Source organism: Hydra viridissima, unplaced genomic scaffold (genome assembly GCF_058129835.1).
Source record: "Hydra viridissima isolate aposymbiotic clone 2 unplaced genomic scaffold, HvirCarnegie_v1 scaffold_2, whole genome shotgun sequence".
In the NCBI taxonomy this organism is placed as follows: domain Eukaryota; kingdom Metazoa; phylum Cnidaria; class Hydrozoa; order Anthoathecata; family Hydridae; genus Hydra; species Hydra viridissima.
Window position 1 is genome coordinate 16,874,174 of NW_028324301.1, and position 15,613 is coordinate 16,889,786.

Consider the following 15,613-nt stretch of genomic DNA (forward strand, 5'->3'; position numbering starts at 1 on the left):
TTATCACTTCAACCCTGTTATATCAATATGGAAAAAAGATTATTACACTCCCATAAGTGTGGTATGGTGAAGAAACCACTGATAGAAAAAACCCTGTGGTGCCTTAAATCTATATAATGAATAGTTACCAGTAAAGCTTAGATCTGGATATATAACAACACTCACTTTCGCACACGACTTGGACTTCGAGGGGTTCCATCATCAGAACTAGAACTCTGAAAATAAATATAAATAATAAAATTCAAATAAAAAATTAAAACATCAAAAACTTACCTTATTTAGCTACAGTAGCAAATATTAGAAGAGATACAAAAAGATAGTTCTTTAGAAATATTTCCATTAAACTTTTCCGAAAACATTTTCTTACCTGGCGCTCATACCAAAGAAACAAAGTTTTGAGTAATGATGACAAACAATGCTCAGCTACAGAACTTAATGAGCAAAGAAGCTGAAAAGAGATCATTTTAACTGTAAATTATTTTTTAAAATCAGCTTTCAAAAAATGTAAAAGTAACTTTAAAACAAAAACTTTACTAAAAAAAGCTTCAGTTTAAATTAGATATCAACTAACAAAACCTGAACAGGTTAAAAAAAGCCAGCAACTTATCATGAAAATTTAACCTGTTTTGATTAAAATGTTTAATCACTTTTTATTATTTTCCAAACCAAAAGAGATCTTTTTTAAAAAAAACTGATTTCTTAAATAAAATCAGCAGCATAGTTACCTGGTCAAACTGAGGATCCTCTCCCCTTTGTAGTGATTTAGATAATGGCCGCTCCTAAAATTAAATCAATTGTAAAAATCTATAAAAAGCAATGCTTTTTTGAGAGCAAAACACATTTTTCAAACAACTTATGAATAAAGTTTGTAATATGTATCATTAAACATTTTCAAATGTAAAATAATAGAATGCAATAAGAATGGAGGTTTTAAACATTGATAATAAAAAAAACAACACATAAACTACAAAAATTAATGGTGAAAAAAAGCTTAAATTGTTATAGCATAATAAATTTACCAAAACTGCAATATATTATCTTTTTTATTATGTTGATGGTAGCTTCATAATATAATAATATTATTGCTCAAGGAACTTAACACAAACTTAATAATTAACTTTCAAATAAAAAGTGATGCAATGACATTAGAAAAGTCCTGCATCATTTTTTATTTGAAAGTATTTAGTTTTTATCAGAAAATACTTTCAGCACCCATGTTAAAAATTGTCAGTGTTCTGGAACAAATTTTGATAGCCTTGTTCTGCTGAACACCCATCATGTTTTAAAATTATTAGAACTGATTTCATTGAGTTCTAACAATTTTAAAGCTACACAAATTTATATAAAAGAAGGTTTTTTTTTAGTGCCATGTTTTAATTCAATGAGAGTTTGTGAATAAATATATAAGACTTGAAATAAGTAATAACAAGGGTAAATTAAAAAAAAAAAAAGAAATCTTGCAGCAAAAAAGTAAGCATTAAAACACTAATTCTACTTTCCAATTATTTTACTTACCAATTTACAAACTTGTGAAACTTTTTTATTAGCAGAATCAAAAAAAGCATTTACTAATTGGGTTATTGCAATATTACCAAGACTATCGCCATCAGAAATCATATGATCACTGTTTTCATAAGTTAAAGGAAGATTTTTGCTTCCATTAATACCATTTTCAGGTTTTGTCAATACTTCAAACTCAATGTTAGGGTTGAGACATTTTTTTACTCCTAACCTTCCAGGTGCACTAAATTTTCTTTGGAATGACATGTTTCTACATACTGTTCTGTTATACCAAACTTTAAAAACTTATTGAAATGCTTATGTAAATAAATTTAACAAGAACACACACATACACACACATACACTCACTCATACACACACACATACCTATTTATTACAAAAAATAATTCCTTATATTTATATTCATTTTTTTTTTTCTGTTTATGAGAAACAAATTATAACAAAAAAAAAAATCAACCAATCTTTATGGTTAGAAATATTAAAATCACAGTCACTGCTGATGTTAAAAAATATCACAATCACAGTTGTTTATATCCTGTAATATAGAAGGGGAAAAAAAAGGAAAAAAAAAAAAGGGGGGGGGGAGATACTGAGAAAGTGTAAATAATATTGCTGAAAAAAATAGGTGAATATAAAAGTCAGCAGATAAAAGGAAAAAAAAAACTTGGAAAATATACTATTTTTCTACTATGAAAACAAATTTGAAATAAAAAGTAAATATAAGTTGTCAACTCACCAAACAAAAGCCATATATAAGCCATTATTAAACTATTTTTTCTGTTGCTTAACTGTGAGGATTTTAAAAAACCTAGAAACTAAACATTACAAAGGGTTTCCAATTGGGTTAGAAAAATTATGAGTTTAAGTTAATTTCTACAGTCCTTTAAATAAATAAAAAAAACAGTTTGAAAAATTCAATGTGATTTTCTTAAAACAGCTCCTATTTTCTCAGACAACAAATAATATATCCTTGGGGAATATTTACACACTTAGCTTAGCAACATATGATTGCTTAAATGAGTAGTATGTCACAAATGTAAACAAAATTATAACTGCTTTAAAGATACATATAGAAGGCTCTTTTTATTATGGTAATTAATATAATTTTTAATTGAATTGATGTTTTTTTTTATTCTATGTAAAAAGTTAATAGCTACTTACTGATGTTTCAGTCATTAGTCTATCAATCTTTTTTTGTGCAAGTATTGTAAACTCTGTAAATAGTGTTTGAAGAACATATTCTCCAGGATTTAAACTATCTACCAATGAATTTTCGGAAATCATTGTGGTCTCATTACAACGAATCCATGGTAAAGTAGAAATCTTTTCTACATTCTCATTTATCAACTCACTGCCTATAAGTAAAATTTAAAATGAGAAAAAATAGGAAACAATATTAAATAAAAATGTAAATCAGAAAAGTCATTCTGAATTTTCTACTGGAAATTATAGTAAATTCCAAACAGAATTAAATAAAAGAATATTATTAAGGACTTAAATATTATTGCACTAAAATTGTAATAACAAGTGCATATATATTTACAAATTTTTAATAACCTATATTGTATATATAGGTTTGCCAACAATTACTAATACTATGTGTTTCCATACATACATTATTGCATGTATATATGTATGTATGCATGCATGTATGTGTGTATGTATGTATGTATGTATGTATGTATGTATGTATGTATGTATGTATGTATGTATGTGTGTATGTATGTATGTATGTATGTATGTATGTATGTATGTATGTATGTATGTATGTATGTATGTATGTATGTATGTATGTATGTATGTATGTATGTATATCAGTATATTGACCTTTTTTAAAAAATCTTTGTCCTATATCATTTCTAATGAAACTTTTTGTATAACTAAAAAAAGGAATAAATAAAAAACAAATTGATCTGCTTTAATTTTTTTTTACTTATCTAAATTTCACATTTTTCCACCATTCAAGATTATTGTAGTTTAAAGTTGGACCAAGTTTATTTTGTAAATTTTTATAATTAAAAAGTTAAGCAACACTAAAATATAATAAACTATATGCATTTGAAACTTTATTCTTTTCAAACTATGAATTTTAATCTATATTTAATCAGATTTTATTATTTATTGTGAACTTTTTTTCACTATTTATAACTAATGTATATAAACACTTATCCAATAATGCATGTAATCATTTTTAATGTATGTATATGCAGATATGTTTATTCATAGATATATTATATGTATATTTATGTATATAAATGTGTATGTGTGTGTGTGTGTGTGTGTGTGTGTGTGTGTGTGTGTGTGTGTGTGTGTGTGTGTGTGTGTGTGTGTGTGTGTGTGTGTGTGTGTGTGTGTGTGTGTGTGTGTGTGTAAATAATAGCAGAATCCTCAAAAACAATAAAGTAATTTAAAAATAAAGTAAATATTCACTCACTCTCATTTTTAAGTGGCTCCTTTGCCTTAAGTATTGTTACATCACCACCACTTTTTTCTGTCATTAATGTATTCTTTTAAACTTATAAAATTTTACACATTTTAGAAATTTTTCATGTGTGGATAAATACATGAGCTAAATATCCAACTTAGGTAAAATGGAACAGGAGAAATTACACATAATAAAAAATACATTACTACCCTTATAATAAATAGTATACACATTTTAACTTTTCACTTTACCCTGTAGCATAGAAATAGAAAGTATTTACATATTTATGCTATGCATTTGTTTATTTACATATTGCAACATCTCACAAAAATTGTATGAGCCCTTATGTGTGTACAGTATATTTATATTGGAAAGGTTTTTCACTTAGCTATACACTTTATTTCTAATACATTAGCATACATGCATTATTTTAGTGTAAAAATTATCTTTCTAGCTTAATAATTTGTTGGCTAGTTTTTTACAAGTAGTTTTTAAAATAGATATTAAGGTACAAAGTTGATATTTTGTTTAATAGTTTTAGCTAATATACTCGGATACAGGTTCCAATTTTTAGATATATGAAAATATATGAACTGCTGAGTAGAAAAAGGATAATATTCCAAAAATACCAAAAATAAACTGAGAAAGCCATTTTGTAGCTGAACGGCAAATTCCTTAAATGAACGTATAAGAGATAATATTCCACAGAAACAACTTAAGTTTAGCTTCTAGTTCACGCTGAGTGGAAAAAGGATAATATTCCAGGAATGTATTTCTTCCACTCGTAGTCGTACTAGCTAGAATGTTTAGTTTTATTTTCGTCTACTTTTAGTTGTGCGACGACAACAACGACGATGGTGAGATTGTTTCGATTTTAACACTTTGCTTTCGATAATATTTAAAAATATTATTCGATATAATATTATCATTATTCCGTAATCGACACGCAGTTCGCATAAAATACGATTGGTGCGGTTTTACAAACGACTGTATTTGTGTTTATTCAATTAATATCTAAAAGTGTCATAATAGTTATTTGCATCATGTCATCCAATTCAGAGGGAAGTGCTATTGGTAAGGAAGTAATGCGGCAAAATTAATAAAGCCTAGCACATAAAATAATTCGAAAAATTGGCCAGGCAAAGAGGGCAAGAATTTGTTACAAGTACTGGTAATCTAATACCCAGCAAGCACACAACGTTGATCGACGTTGATCAACGTTATTTCAAGGTTGTTTCAACGTTGTGTGCTTGCTGGGTATAGTCTAGAGTATAAGACCACGATTCTCGTCGTATTTTTTGGGCCGTATACGTATCTTTTGGGCCTTATCGATAGATTCGACCTGAACTTTATCGCCCGAAAATACATCTTCTTTTAAAACACTATGCTATGAAAAGTACAGGCCACGTTGAAGTCTTTCGTGACCGTTTATGAGTCTCAATTCAACATTTAATCAGATTACGTGAAATTATTCAGTGATATGAGATATGAGAGGAAAGCATAAAAACCGGAGTAATACTTTAGACCCAGAAATAATCTGGAAGATTCAAGATCATATTTCATCTTTTCCTACAAAGGATGAAAATTATACATCTAATATTTATTAGGAGCATGTCTGGCATTAAAAAGAGTGCATACCTTTTTTTTTGTCAATAACCCAAGCTTATAGAAAGTTGTAAAATATGATTATTATTCAAAATATTCTAATGACAACTTCGGCTACAGATTTTGTGCTCAACTTATGAAGAGCTTTACGCTAAAATTAAATCTTGAACACTAAACAATGTGGGAAAAGTGAAGTATTTGCAGAGGTAGTAATGCACAAAAATCGAGCAAAGAAGCGTTATAATAAGTTGCAATAATATAATGCCCATAACATTCCATTATATGCGAAACCTCCTCCTTATATATATATATATATATATATATATATATATATATATATATATATATATATATATATATATATATATATATATATAAGGAGGAGGTTTCGCATATAATGGAATGTTATGGGCATTATATTATTGCAACTTATTATAACGCTTCTTTGCTCGATTTTTGTGCATTACACTACTACATCAATATTCATCAGAAGCTTTATACTGAAAACATTACTAAAACATACAAAAAGTCTGATATAACACAGTATAACAGTATTAATATTGAGGCTAAAAAAATTGCGAAAAATTTGGACATAGACGATAGAATAGAATGTCTAGCCATGAACACAGCATTTATTACCCTAAAAGACCACAAGGAAAATTTTGTCAATAATCCTCAGTGCCGTTTAATAAACCCCGCTAAACCAGAACTCGGGAAAATTAGCAAAGTGTTATTAGATGATATTAATAGCAGAGTGAGAAAAGCCACCCTCGTGCACCAATGGCATAACACAAGAGAAGTAATAGAGTGGTTCAAGTCCATACCAGACAAAAAGCTATGTACTTTTATTCAATACGACATTAATGAGTTTTACCCTTCTATTTCAAAACAATTACTTCAAGATTCTTTAACACACGCTAAGAAGTTCACCATAATTCCTGATGAATCAATCAATATCATCTACCATACTAGGAAAACTTTACTTTTCACAGGAAATAATATGTGGAGTAAAAAATCAGGCGACCCTGATTTTGACGTTACAATGGGAAGTTTTGACGGAGCCGAACTGTGCGAGTTAGTAGGCCTATTCATATTATATACTATTGCCAGAGAATACGGGCTCAACACCACAGGACTATATAGAGATGATGGTCTCTGCTGCTTCTATAATATCAGCGGCTCTCAGTCAGAAAAAATAAAGAAAAATTTTGTTAACATTTTTAAAGATAAATTCAACCTTACTATCACTATTAGATCTAATTTAAAAATTGTAAACTTCCTCGATACCACACTCAATCTCCTTGACAGCACTTTTCAACCTTACAGAAAACCAGGAGATAACCCTATATATATTAACGTCAACTCCAATCACCCACCTAATATCATCAAATCAATACCGAAAATGATTTCTAACCGCATCAGCAATATATCTTCAAACAAAGAGGTTTTTAATGGAGCCGCACCGTTTTATAACAACGCTCTCAATTCCTGCGGATTTAAAGAAAAAATTTTTTTCAATCAAAACATGCCAAAACGTGGTGCAAGATCTCGAAAACGAAACGTTATTTGGTTTAACCCTCCGTTCTCACTGAACGTTAGAACAAACGTAGCAAAGACATTTTTGGGTTTAATTGATAAATGCTTTCCGAAAGAACATAAATTCCACAAACTTTTTAACCGGAACACCGTAAAAGTTAGTTACAGCTGCCTCCCAAATGTTAAGAAAATTATTACTGCTCATAACAAAAGAATACTATCTTATACTATTGACAATAATAGCCAATCATGCAATTGCCGAGAAACCGCTACATGCCCACTAAATGGAAAATGCCTTAAGAAAAACCTTATTTATATTTGCAATGTAAAAACCCAGCAGCAAGAAAAGGGGCATTATTACATTGGTCTAACTGAAAAAACTTTTAAAGACAGATGGTATAAGCATAGGAATTCTTTTCGTTATGAAAGTAAAGCAAACTCCACGGAACTTTCTAAATTTGTATGGGAGTGTAAAAGTAAAGGTTTAGAACCCATCCTTACGTGGAACATTCTCGACCAGGCAGAACCATTTAAACCTGGTGGCAATCACTGTAATTTGTGCTTGACTGAAAAGTTCCACATCATTACGTCGAAACTAGGCTTGCTCAATAAAAGAAGCGAGTTAACATCAAAGTGCCGCCATGAAAATAAATTTTTAATAAAAAATTTTAATGCCATCATAGCAGACACTCCATAGCACTTTTTTCGTATTTTTTCGTATTTTTTGTCGTTACGTCTTTTTACGGTTTATAACATCTGATGATCGCTATTGCGTGAAACTTTAAGTAATGTAATATAAACCAAGCTAATTATTTAGTTTGTATTATAGTAATAATATATTCGCTCTACTTATTCTACGCTGTATTGAGCACTCTTACTGGAAGTATTAACATAATTTCTACAATACTATATATATATATATATATATATATATATATATATATATATATATATATATATATATATATATATATATATAAAGAGGTAAACCAGAAAAGTTACCTCAATATATATAATTAACTTCTGTTCAAAAGTTACTTATATGCAGAGGCAACATCTGTTTCACCATTAAAGGAAAATATCTTCTGTTCTGGCAAGGGATGTGAAATTTCAAAATTTATTTAAATATCCCCAATTTTTTTTTTGAAAAAATTTTCAATTGCCACAGCATTTTTCGGTAGTATGTGTACATATGCACATATGTATAGTTAATTGCACATATGTGTAGTTAATTACTGTACAAAATTTGACGAACTTAGCTAGCAGCAATTAACAAAAAATGGCAAAATCTTAAAATTTTCAAAAGAGGATGTTATTAATGTTGCATTTACGAATGGTTGCGTCTTGGATCTGAAACAACAGGTAATAAGGAACTCTCATTTTCTTCCATCACAGAACAAGTTTGTTTAAAGCTGCAGACGCTGTATTCTGATGCTTCTATTCCGACAGTTTCAAAGAAATGTGTTCTTATAATTATTCATGCGTATCACAAAAACTAAATCGGTATCAAGTCTGTTTATAAAAGAATAGAGAAAAGCATGTCAACTAAGGCAAGGGTGGAGAAGTTTAAAGAAGAATCAGTCTTTCTTTTTGAAATAGCAGCTTGTAATTGCTCCACGGTTACAGATTGCAATTGCCCGAAAGAATCTAAGGTCCCCTTTAAGGAATAGACATTTCTTGCTGATTAGAGAACTAAGCGCCAAATGTGCATGATTGCTCAATTTGCAAGAAACCAAAAAACTTCAAGAACGTGCTGAAAGGAAGACAAAAGAATTCCTTTATAGTTCTAAATCTACTGCGTCCTGCTCATCGCAGCCTGATGATGATAAGCAGGACTTAGGATGATTTATTCTCTCCACTCTGAAATCTAGGAAGGCTATGGCTAAATTTAGGTGCAAGAGATAGTACAAAACTTAAAGACCTAACAAAACATACATTTTTGTATTTTTAATTTTGATTTGTTATTTCTCAGTTCTTATACATAGTAGTATATGAGTGTATGGCAATTCCAGGTTATGTTTAATAAATGTTAGTTAAATAATGAGAAAACAGTGTATTTCTCAATTTTTAGGTAATTTCAGACTCCTTGTCAAAACAGAACATGTTATCTGTGGGGCGTCAGCTTTTGCACAGTATTTAACTACACATAGGTTCAATTTTTGTACACTTCAGCACAGTGCTGTGACATTTGAAAAATTTTTCAAAAAAAAAAATACTTTAATTATTTTAATAAATCTTTGAAATTTTACGTCCCTTGCCAGAACAAAAGACATTATCCTAGGGTGGTGAAATTTTGAACAAAAGTTACTTATGTATAGAAGCAACTTTTCCGCTATACCCAAAAACCATCATAATAAACATTCTTTTTTCGATCCCCTTTAATAGATAGATAGGTAGATAGATATAGATAGATAAAGATAGGTAAAGATAGATACAGATAGATAAAGATTAGGAAATTAATTATGAGTAAATTAATTATAGAGCAACGTGTAAAAGATTCTGATTTTTAACTTTGAAAATTAGTGTCCCATTTTTCTTACTGAGAGAAACATACATTGGCATTTTAACGTAAACCAGCCATATTGTTACTTTTCCAGTGTACATTGTAAAGTTAAAAAGAAACTGATTGACAATAATAATCAACAGCTATTTTCTCTTTAAATGGTGTTGCAACTTTAAGCTCATTTTACATATACTGAAGATAAATCCAGGAGTAAATTACAGGATCTTGTAGATTTTATGTGATTTCCTAAGAAAAGTAATTTTCCAGATTCTAATAAAAAATTAATAAAAAGGTAATAAAAAATTCTCCCTTACATATAAGTGGGATTATGATAGTAGTTAAGACCGCTTATTTTTAAAGATACCAAGTTTTTTTTTCTTTTTAAGGATAAATCTTGCATTACAGTATCATACTAAAACTATATTTTAAAAATGTTATTGAACATATTAATGAAACAAATCAATAAAAAATACGGTAAAGTAGAATTAGCGCAACAACAATAAACGTTGTAAAAACTGTTTTAAATATATCCCACGTCTTTTTTTGTAAGCAATACATTTCTTCTGCTACTATTTTGATTTATTCTCCTCAAACTATTGCCTTGTGAAAATGCGCGCCTACCCCATCTAGAGAAGACCCTGTAGAACGTTGTTAGGGTATGCATTCTTAATCGCTGTTTTTATGAGGTCAAGCCTCATGTTGATCAGGTTTACATCCACTCTAGGTAAGTATCTCTTTTGCATCAAATTAACAAGACTGCTGCAAATTTTGTTTGGAAACGTTCTCCAATTGGTATCTAGTACTTGTTTTAGGCTACTTATGGAGCTTTTTCAGATCTTGACTAATTATTTAGTGCATCCAAGCCAAATAGATTTGATTGAATTCAAATTTGATGATCGAGCTGGCTGAGAAACGTTATTTCATAGAAAAAAATGAAGTAAATTTAGTGTCCATGCTATATGAGCTGGAGCAAACTCTTATCGATTAATCAGCTAATTAGTCAGTCTAATTAGCATAATCAATCAGCTAATTAGCTAATTAATCAGTCTGCTAATGGAACAATGTAGTTTTTTAACGTCTGTTGTGTGTTGGTCGATGCCCCAAATACCAACACTGTCGCTGCCATCTTGCAACATATTTACAACAAAGCGATTACACTTTTTACAGTTTTTAATGAAGAACTTTGCTTTTCTAATTTATTACTTGAAAGCTACTTCCACATTTCCATTGATCAAACAATGGGCTTCATCATTAGTTTTCTAACTGATGCATAAAAACCAATGCTTTTTGTATGTAAAATGCTTCTAACTGTATTTGAAGAAACGTATGTTTTTGGTATATTGAAGTTAACTTAACCTTGGATTGCCTTTACTTGACAAAATATAATACTTGATAGTGGCATATTAGTTAAAGATAAATATTTTTCTAAACATTTTTCTAAAAAAGAGTATATCTTTATCATACATGATTTCTTTTATAATGTTTGAAAAAAAATATACTCTAAATGCGCTTATATTTATAGAAACCTCTATATAGCTTGACGCATAAATGGGAATTGATTGTTTTTGTAAGAAAAAAACTCTCTTTGCACTACTGATATTAGTAGAGTTCAATTTTTAAACTTAAACCAAAGAAAGAAGAAACCAAATCAATCATTATTGCATTAAAGTGTTTAGGAAAAAGTTTATTGATTGTTTTATCAATAATTTTTTTTTTTTTTTTTTTATATCTAATTATCGTATTTAAGTTTTTTCTAAGGTGATTTTCTTTACCTCCATCAAAAAAAATCCTTTGTTAAGAAATTCGTTCCAAAATTCTTAATCTGATGCTAAATAAGACCTTTCTACAGTTCAAATGTTAAAAGGATAATAGTCGAATTTGCTCGATCACCCCGTTTTCCTAAGCCCATAGTTCAGTTCTTTCGTATTCACAAATAAAAAGAGAATAACAGTCTAAATCCCTTAATGCAGAAATGAAAATAACAACCAACTTTAAGAGATAACTGTTTTAGATGAAAGCTAATAAAACGGTTATTTTTACAGCCACAAATCTTGTAAAAACACATTTGGCTTAGTAGAGTATTTTAATTGAGTTTAAATGATCTTCTGAAGAGTGTCTTAAATAAGTGTAAATCCAAATATTTTTGTTGGGTTTGCATTTATTTAAGTATTGTTCAAGCGTATTTGCTTAAACGCTGCTTATTTACTTTAGTTTTAGGAAAAGAATATTTAGACTATAAAAAAGAAAGTTTTTTGCATTTAGTAGTTAATCCAACGTTTTCTTTATGTAAGGTTGATTTTCTAAATCTCTCATTGTTCAGAAAAAGAGATACTGTTGGTGGAAACTATAAAAGGCTATCGTACAGCAAAAGTAGACAACAATTTTCTAAGTAAAAGTCAATGCTTGAAAAAAAACTCGCAAATATTCTCTGACTCATTCAGGAAAAGAAGACAACAAATTTCTAATAATAAATTTCTAATATGTAAAAACATATTTTAAGCAAACTGTAACTATTATCAGAAGCTGTATTGATCTTGCGTTTTTCCATTTTCCCCAAGCTCATACCAGAATCAGAAGGTAAAAAATTAATACTCTTCTTAAACAAATCTTTCAAAAAAATATATCTTTTCAAAAAATTTCAATGTTTTTGCAAAATCCACAACTGCTAATCTTAGAACTGATTTTTGTTTTTACAAACACCTCACTTAAGATAATCTACAAAATAATATCTCTGTTTGAAAATGTACTACTAGTTTACATAATCGGAGTACAGTAAGTCTCTTACTTATCTAGAATTAAATTTTCAGAATTCCTCTAACGAAAAAGCAACCTCTCATTCCTGAAGAGCAACCAAAATTGTTGTTTTTCTGGAAATCATTTTTTTGTGTCAAAAATACGCTTATACCAAAACATGAAAACATGGGGTTACCGATGATGGTAAAAAAAAAAAAAAAAAAGGGAAAGAGTTTCCTACAACAAGAGACTAACAAGTTACATCATTGATGTTAACATCATTGGTTGATGTTAACATTCCTTAACATTGCATCTAAATAAACTCACCCATATTTTAGAGTACTTGTACGTACAGTTGGTAACGCCTTAAAGTAAACAATTATCAAAGTACAAATTTACATCAAAAGATAAATGATATGTTGGCCTCTCCAAACCTGCTCCCAGTGATTTTACCAGTAGTTCCTTAAGAATATCATGTTTGACTAAACACAAAGTTTTAATAACCACTTCCATCCCATGTAATAGTAAATCTCACAATTTAAACCGTTTAAACAATCAACTTTGTGAAATAGCAAACAACAAAAAAGAATGTCAACCGTTAAGGTTCTTTTTAAATAAACGAAAACACTAAAACAACAGAAATTTAGAGGATTTCGACACACCACAAATGCTCGAACAATATTCTGAATATCTTTAAATGTGAATAGTGAACTGGAAAAACAGAGTTTGTTCGGTTCAAAAAATCTCTTTCACTAAAATGTGACTTGAAACATAAGCTTTTGTAATGAAGATAATACAAAATCTTAACAGAGATTTTCATCGAATAAATAAAATACTTTATAGTTTGTAAAAAAAATTAGGAGATCATGATTTAAGTATAAAATATAAGGAAAATTGATTATTATGGAAGAAACAATTACTCTTTACCAACTGACGCATGGATGTAATAGTTTCAGAAAAAATGCAATGTCATATTTTTCTCCAGTTCTGACGACCATAAGAAAGGTGCAATATTGGATGTAGAGGGACAGTGAATCGAAAATCTATAACCTAAAATATCTTTCAAAGCTAACATAAACATTTTAACAATTTTAAGAGATACCTAAATGATCTTGAGAGATTCACTATGCCTCAGCACCAGGATACAATAAATCACTACTAAGCACCAGGGTACAGTAAATCACCACCAAGAGGAAAATATTGAAAACTATTGTATAATAAATGCTGAAATAGATAAACATTAGCTAAGTCAAGTTATGAAATGAATTAGAAATTTACGATTTTGTCATTAAGGCTAAATATTTGTTATAATTATTAACATAATCGGGGTATAGTAAATCACGTGAATAGCTTATTCAAAGTTTAGATGGAGGAAAGAGCTTTAAACCAATAAATTATTTCTTAACTTTTTTCCTTTTTTTAAAACTTTAATGGAATTTACTTTTCTTTTAACACATGGATTGTTAAAAAGAAAAAATTCAATTTTGTTTAAACTTTGTCAAAAAAGCACCTTTTGATTTCTTTTTCAGAAAACTATATTTGAGATTATGTTGCAAAGCTCTGATTGAAAAAACGTAATCCTAATAAACGATTTTATACAAATTGCTCTATAAACTTTAAAATAAACAAAATGCCAATAAAATTTGTATCTAGCTCTTAAACCTCAGTACGATGTCGAAAACTCCAGACAGTTCTAAAAACCATGCTCCAGCTCTTTATTCTTCTTGAAACTTCTTTGTTTTGGAAGGTCGAGTTCGGTTAAAGCTAATATGATAAAAGCTTGAATTGAAACAAATTTGAGTACGACTTAAAAAACAATTTAGCTTACACAAATACTTCCTACTCGACTCAGCTCGCTTTAAGTCTTTAGTCTCAAATAGTTTACGTCATGAAGAGACAAATTTTTTTGTTTTTTGATTACAACTAAACAATATTAAATATGATTAAATAATATTAAATATGATTAAATAATATTAAATGTAATTAAATAATATTAAATGTAATTAAATAATATTAAATGTAATTAAATAATAGATGTTTAAAACATAAATGTTTAAAACATAAAAATCCTTAATTCCTTTTTTTTAGATTTAAACGATTAAAAAAAAACTCAAATTGATGGAAGCAACAGAACAAGGAAGTTCTTTAAATAAATTCTGAAAATGCAAAAGCCAGATCAAAGATATTTCAAGCCCTGACACAAGATTAACATTATTGTCGACTTAACACTTGTATATCATAAGAGCAATCAAATTCTCGCCATGTAAAATATAACTACTTGTGAAAAAATTTTTTTATAATTATTGATAAATATTTTACAGTAAAAAAGCAAACAAGAAAAGAAAGTTATTAGGCACATCTTCAATTTAAAATTAGCCAATTTTATTCAATGCCTAACTATAAAACTTTTTTAATCTATAAATCTTTTTTTTTTCTTTTCTCTCTGCTGGATGGTTACCGCCAATTTTTACACACCCGTTTTCCCCTTACTTTTACTTCGAAATGGGGATTGCCCGCAATTTTACATGATGCGCGCGGTATTTAACAATCAAAATCACACTGCTTGCAGCCTGCATTACAAAATTTATTTACTTTTTTTTTGAAATTTTGTTCGTGAAATAACTTTTCTATAAATGGCTTCAAAAAATGAATTTTCAATACCACAATTGAAGAAAAGAAAAAGTGTCTTAGTTAAAGTTCACACTGGACATGACAATTCCAGTATTGCAAATTTCTTAAAAGTAGATAAAAGTTGAGTTTGAAGGTTGAGAAAAGAGCTTGAAGAGTCTGAAGTTAACTATGAAGCTTAGAGATCAGCTTACAAGTAACGGACTGATTGTGTCAGAACTCCTTAATTCGTAGCTAAAAACCAAGAAATAATAGATATTAACGCTGGTAAATCAATAACGTAGATTACTCGTGGCTTGGGATTTCAATGAATAGAATCTGTGTAACAAGGATATAAGGTATAAGTCATACAAGTTGAGAAAGAGACAACTGCTAACCAAAAAGGCTAAAGAAAAGCGACAAGTTGAGTACAGCCACATATGGCAGTAAGACTGATTACTATGCCATACATCAAGAAAATTTCAAAAATGGCTAAGTGAGAGTTTTTGTGGCTGTATTGTTCCTGTTGTTTGATCCCCAAACACACCGGATTAAATCCTATGGACTTTTTTGTTTGGGGTACAATTGAAAGACAGATCATCATCCAATACCATGGAGGAAGTGGTCAATAAAATTAAGAAAAAATTCAAGGTCTTATGAAAGATTGCTAAATATGGCATGCA

General features: G+C 29.1%; 1 protein-coding gene across 4 annotated transcripts in view; it reads right to left on the reverse strand.

Moving 5' to 3' along the window:
• LOC145184380 (protein furry homolog-like) overlaps positions 1-4,750 on the reverse strand; it is a 36,274-nt gene extending 31,524 nt beyond the window's left edge. For 2 of the 4 annotated variants that reach the window (XM_090077332.1, XM_090077331.1), the window contains exons 1-5: positions 3,956-4,750; positions 2,683-2,876; positions 726-779; positions 368-448; positions 166-215 (exon numbers count right to left, since the gene is read on the reverse strand). In XM_090077332.1, coding sequence (XP_089933458.1) covers positions 166-215; positions 368-448; positions 726-779; positions 2,683-2,876; positions 3,956-4,019 — 443 coding nt within the window. In that variant the 5' untranslated portion in view covers positions 4,020-4,750. Of the gene's footprint in view, positions 1-165; positions 216-367; positions 449-725; positions 780-1,515; positions 1,885-2,257; positions 2,429-2,682; positions 2,877-3,955 lie in introns of those variants that run through there. The other 2 variants (XM_090077334.1, XM_090077333.1) reach the window with 2 other exon arrangements.
• Between the last annotated feature and the right edge of the window lie 10,863 nt (positions 4,751-15,613).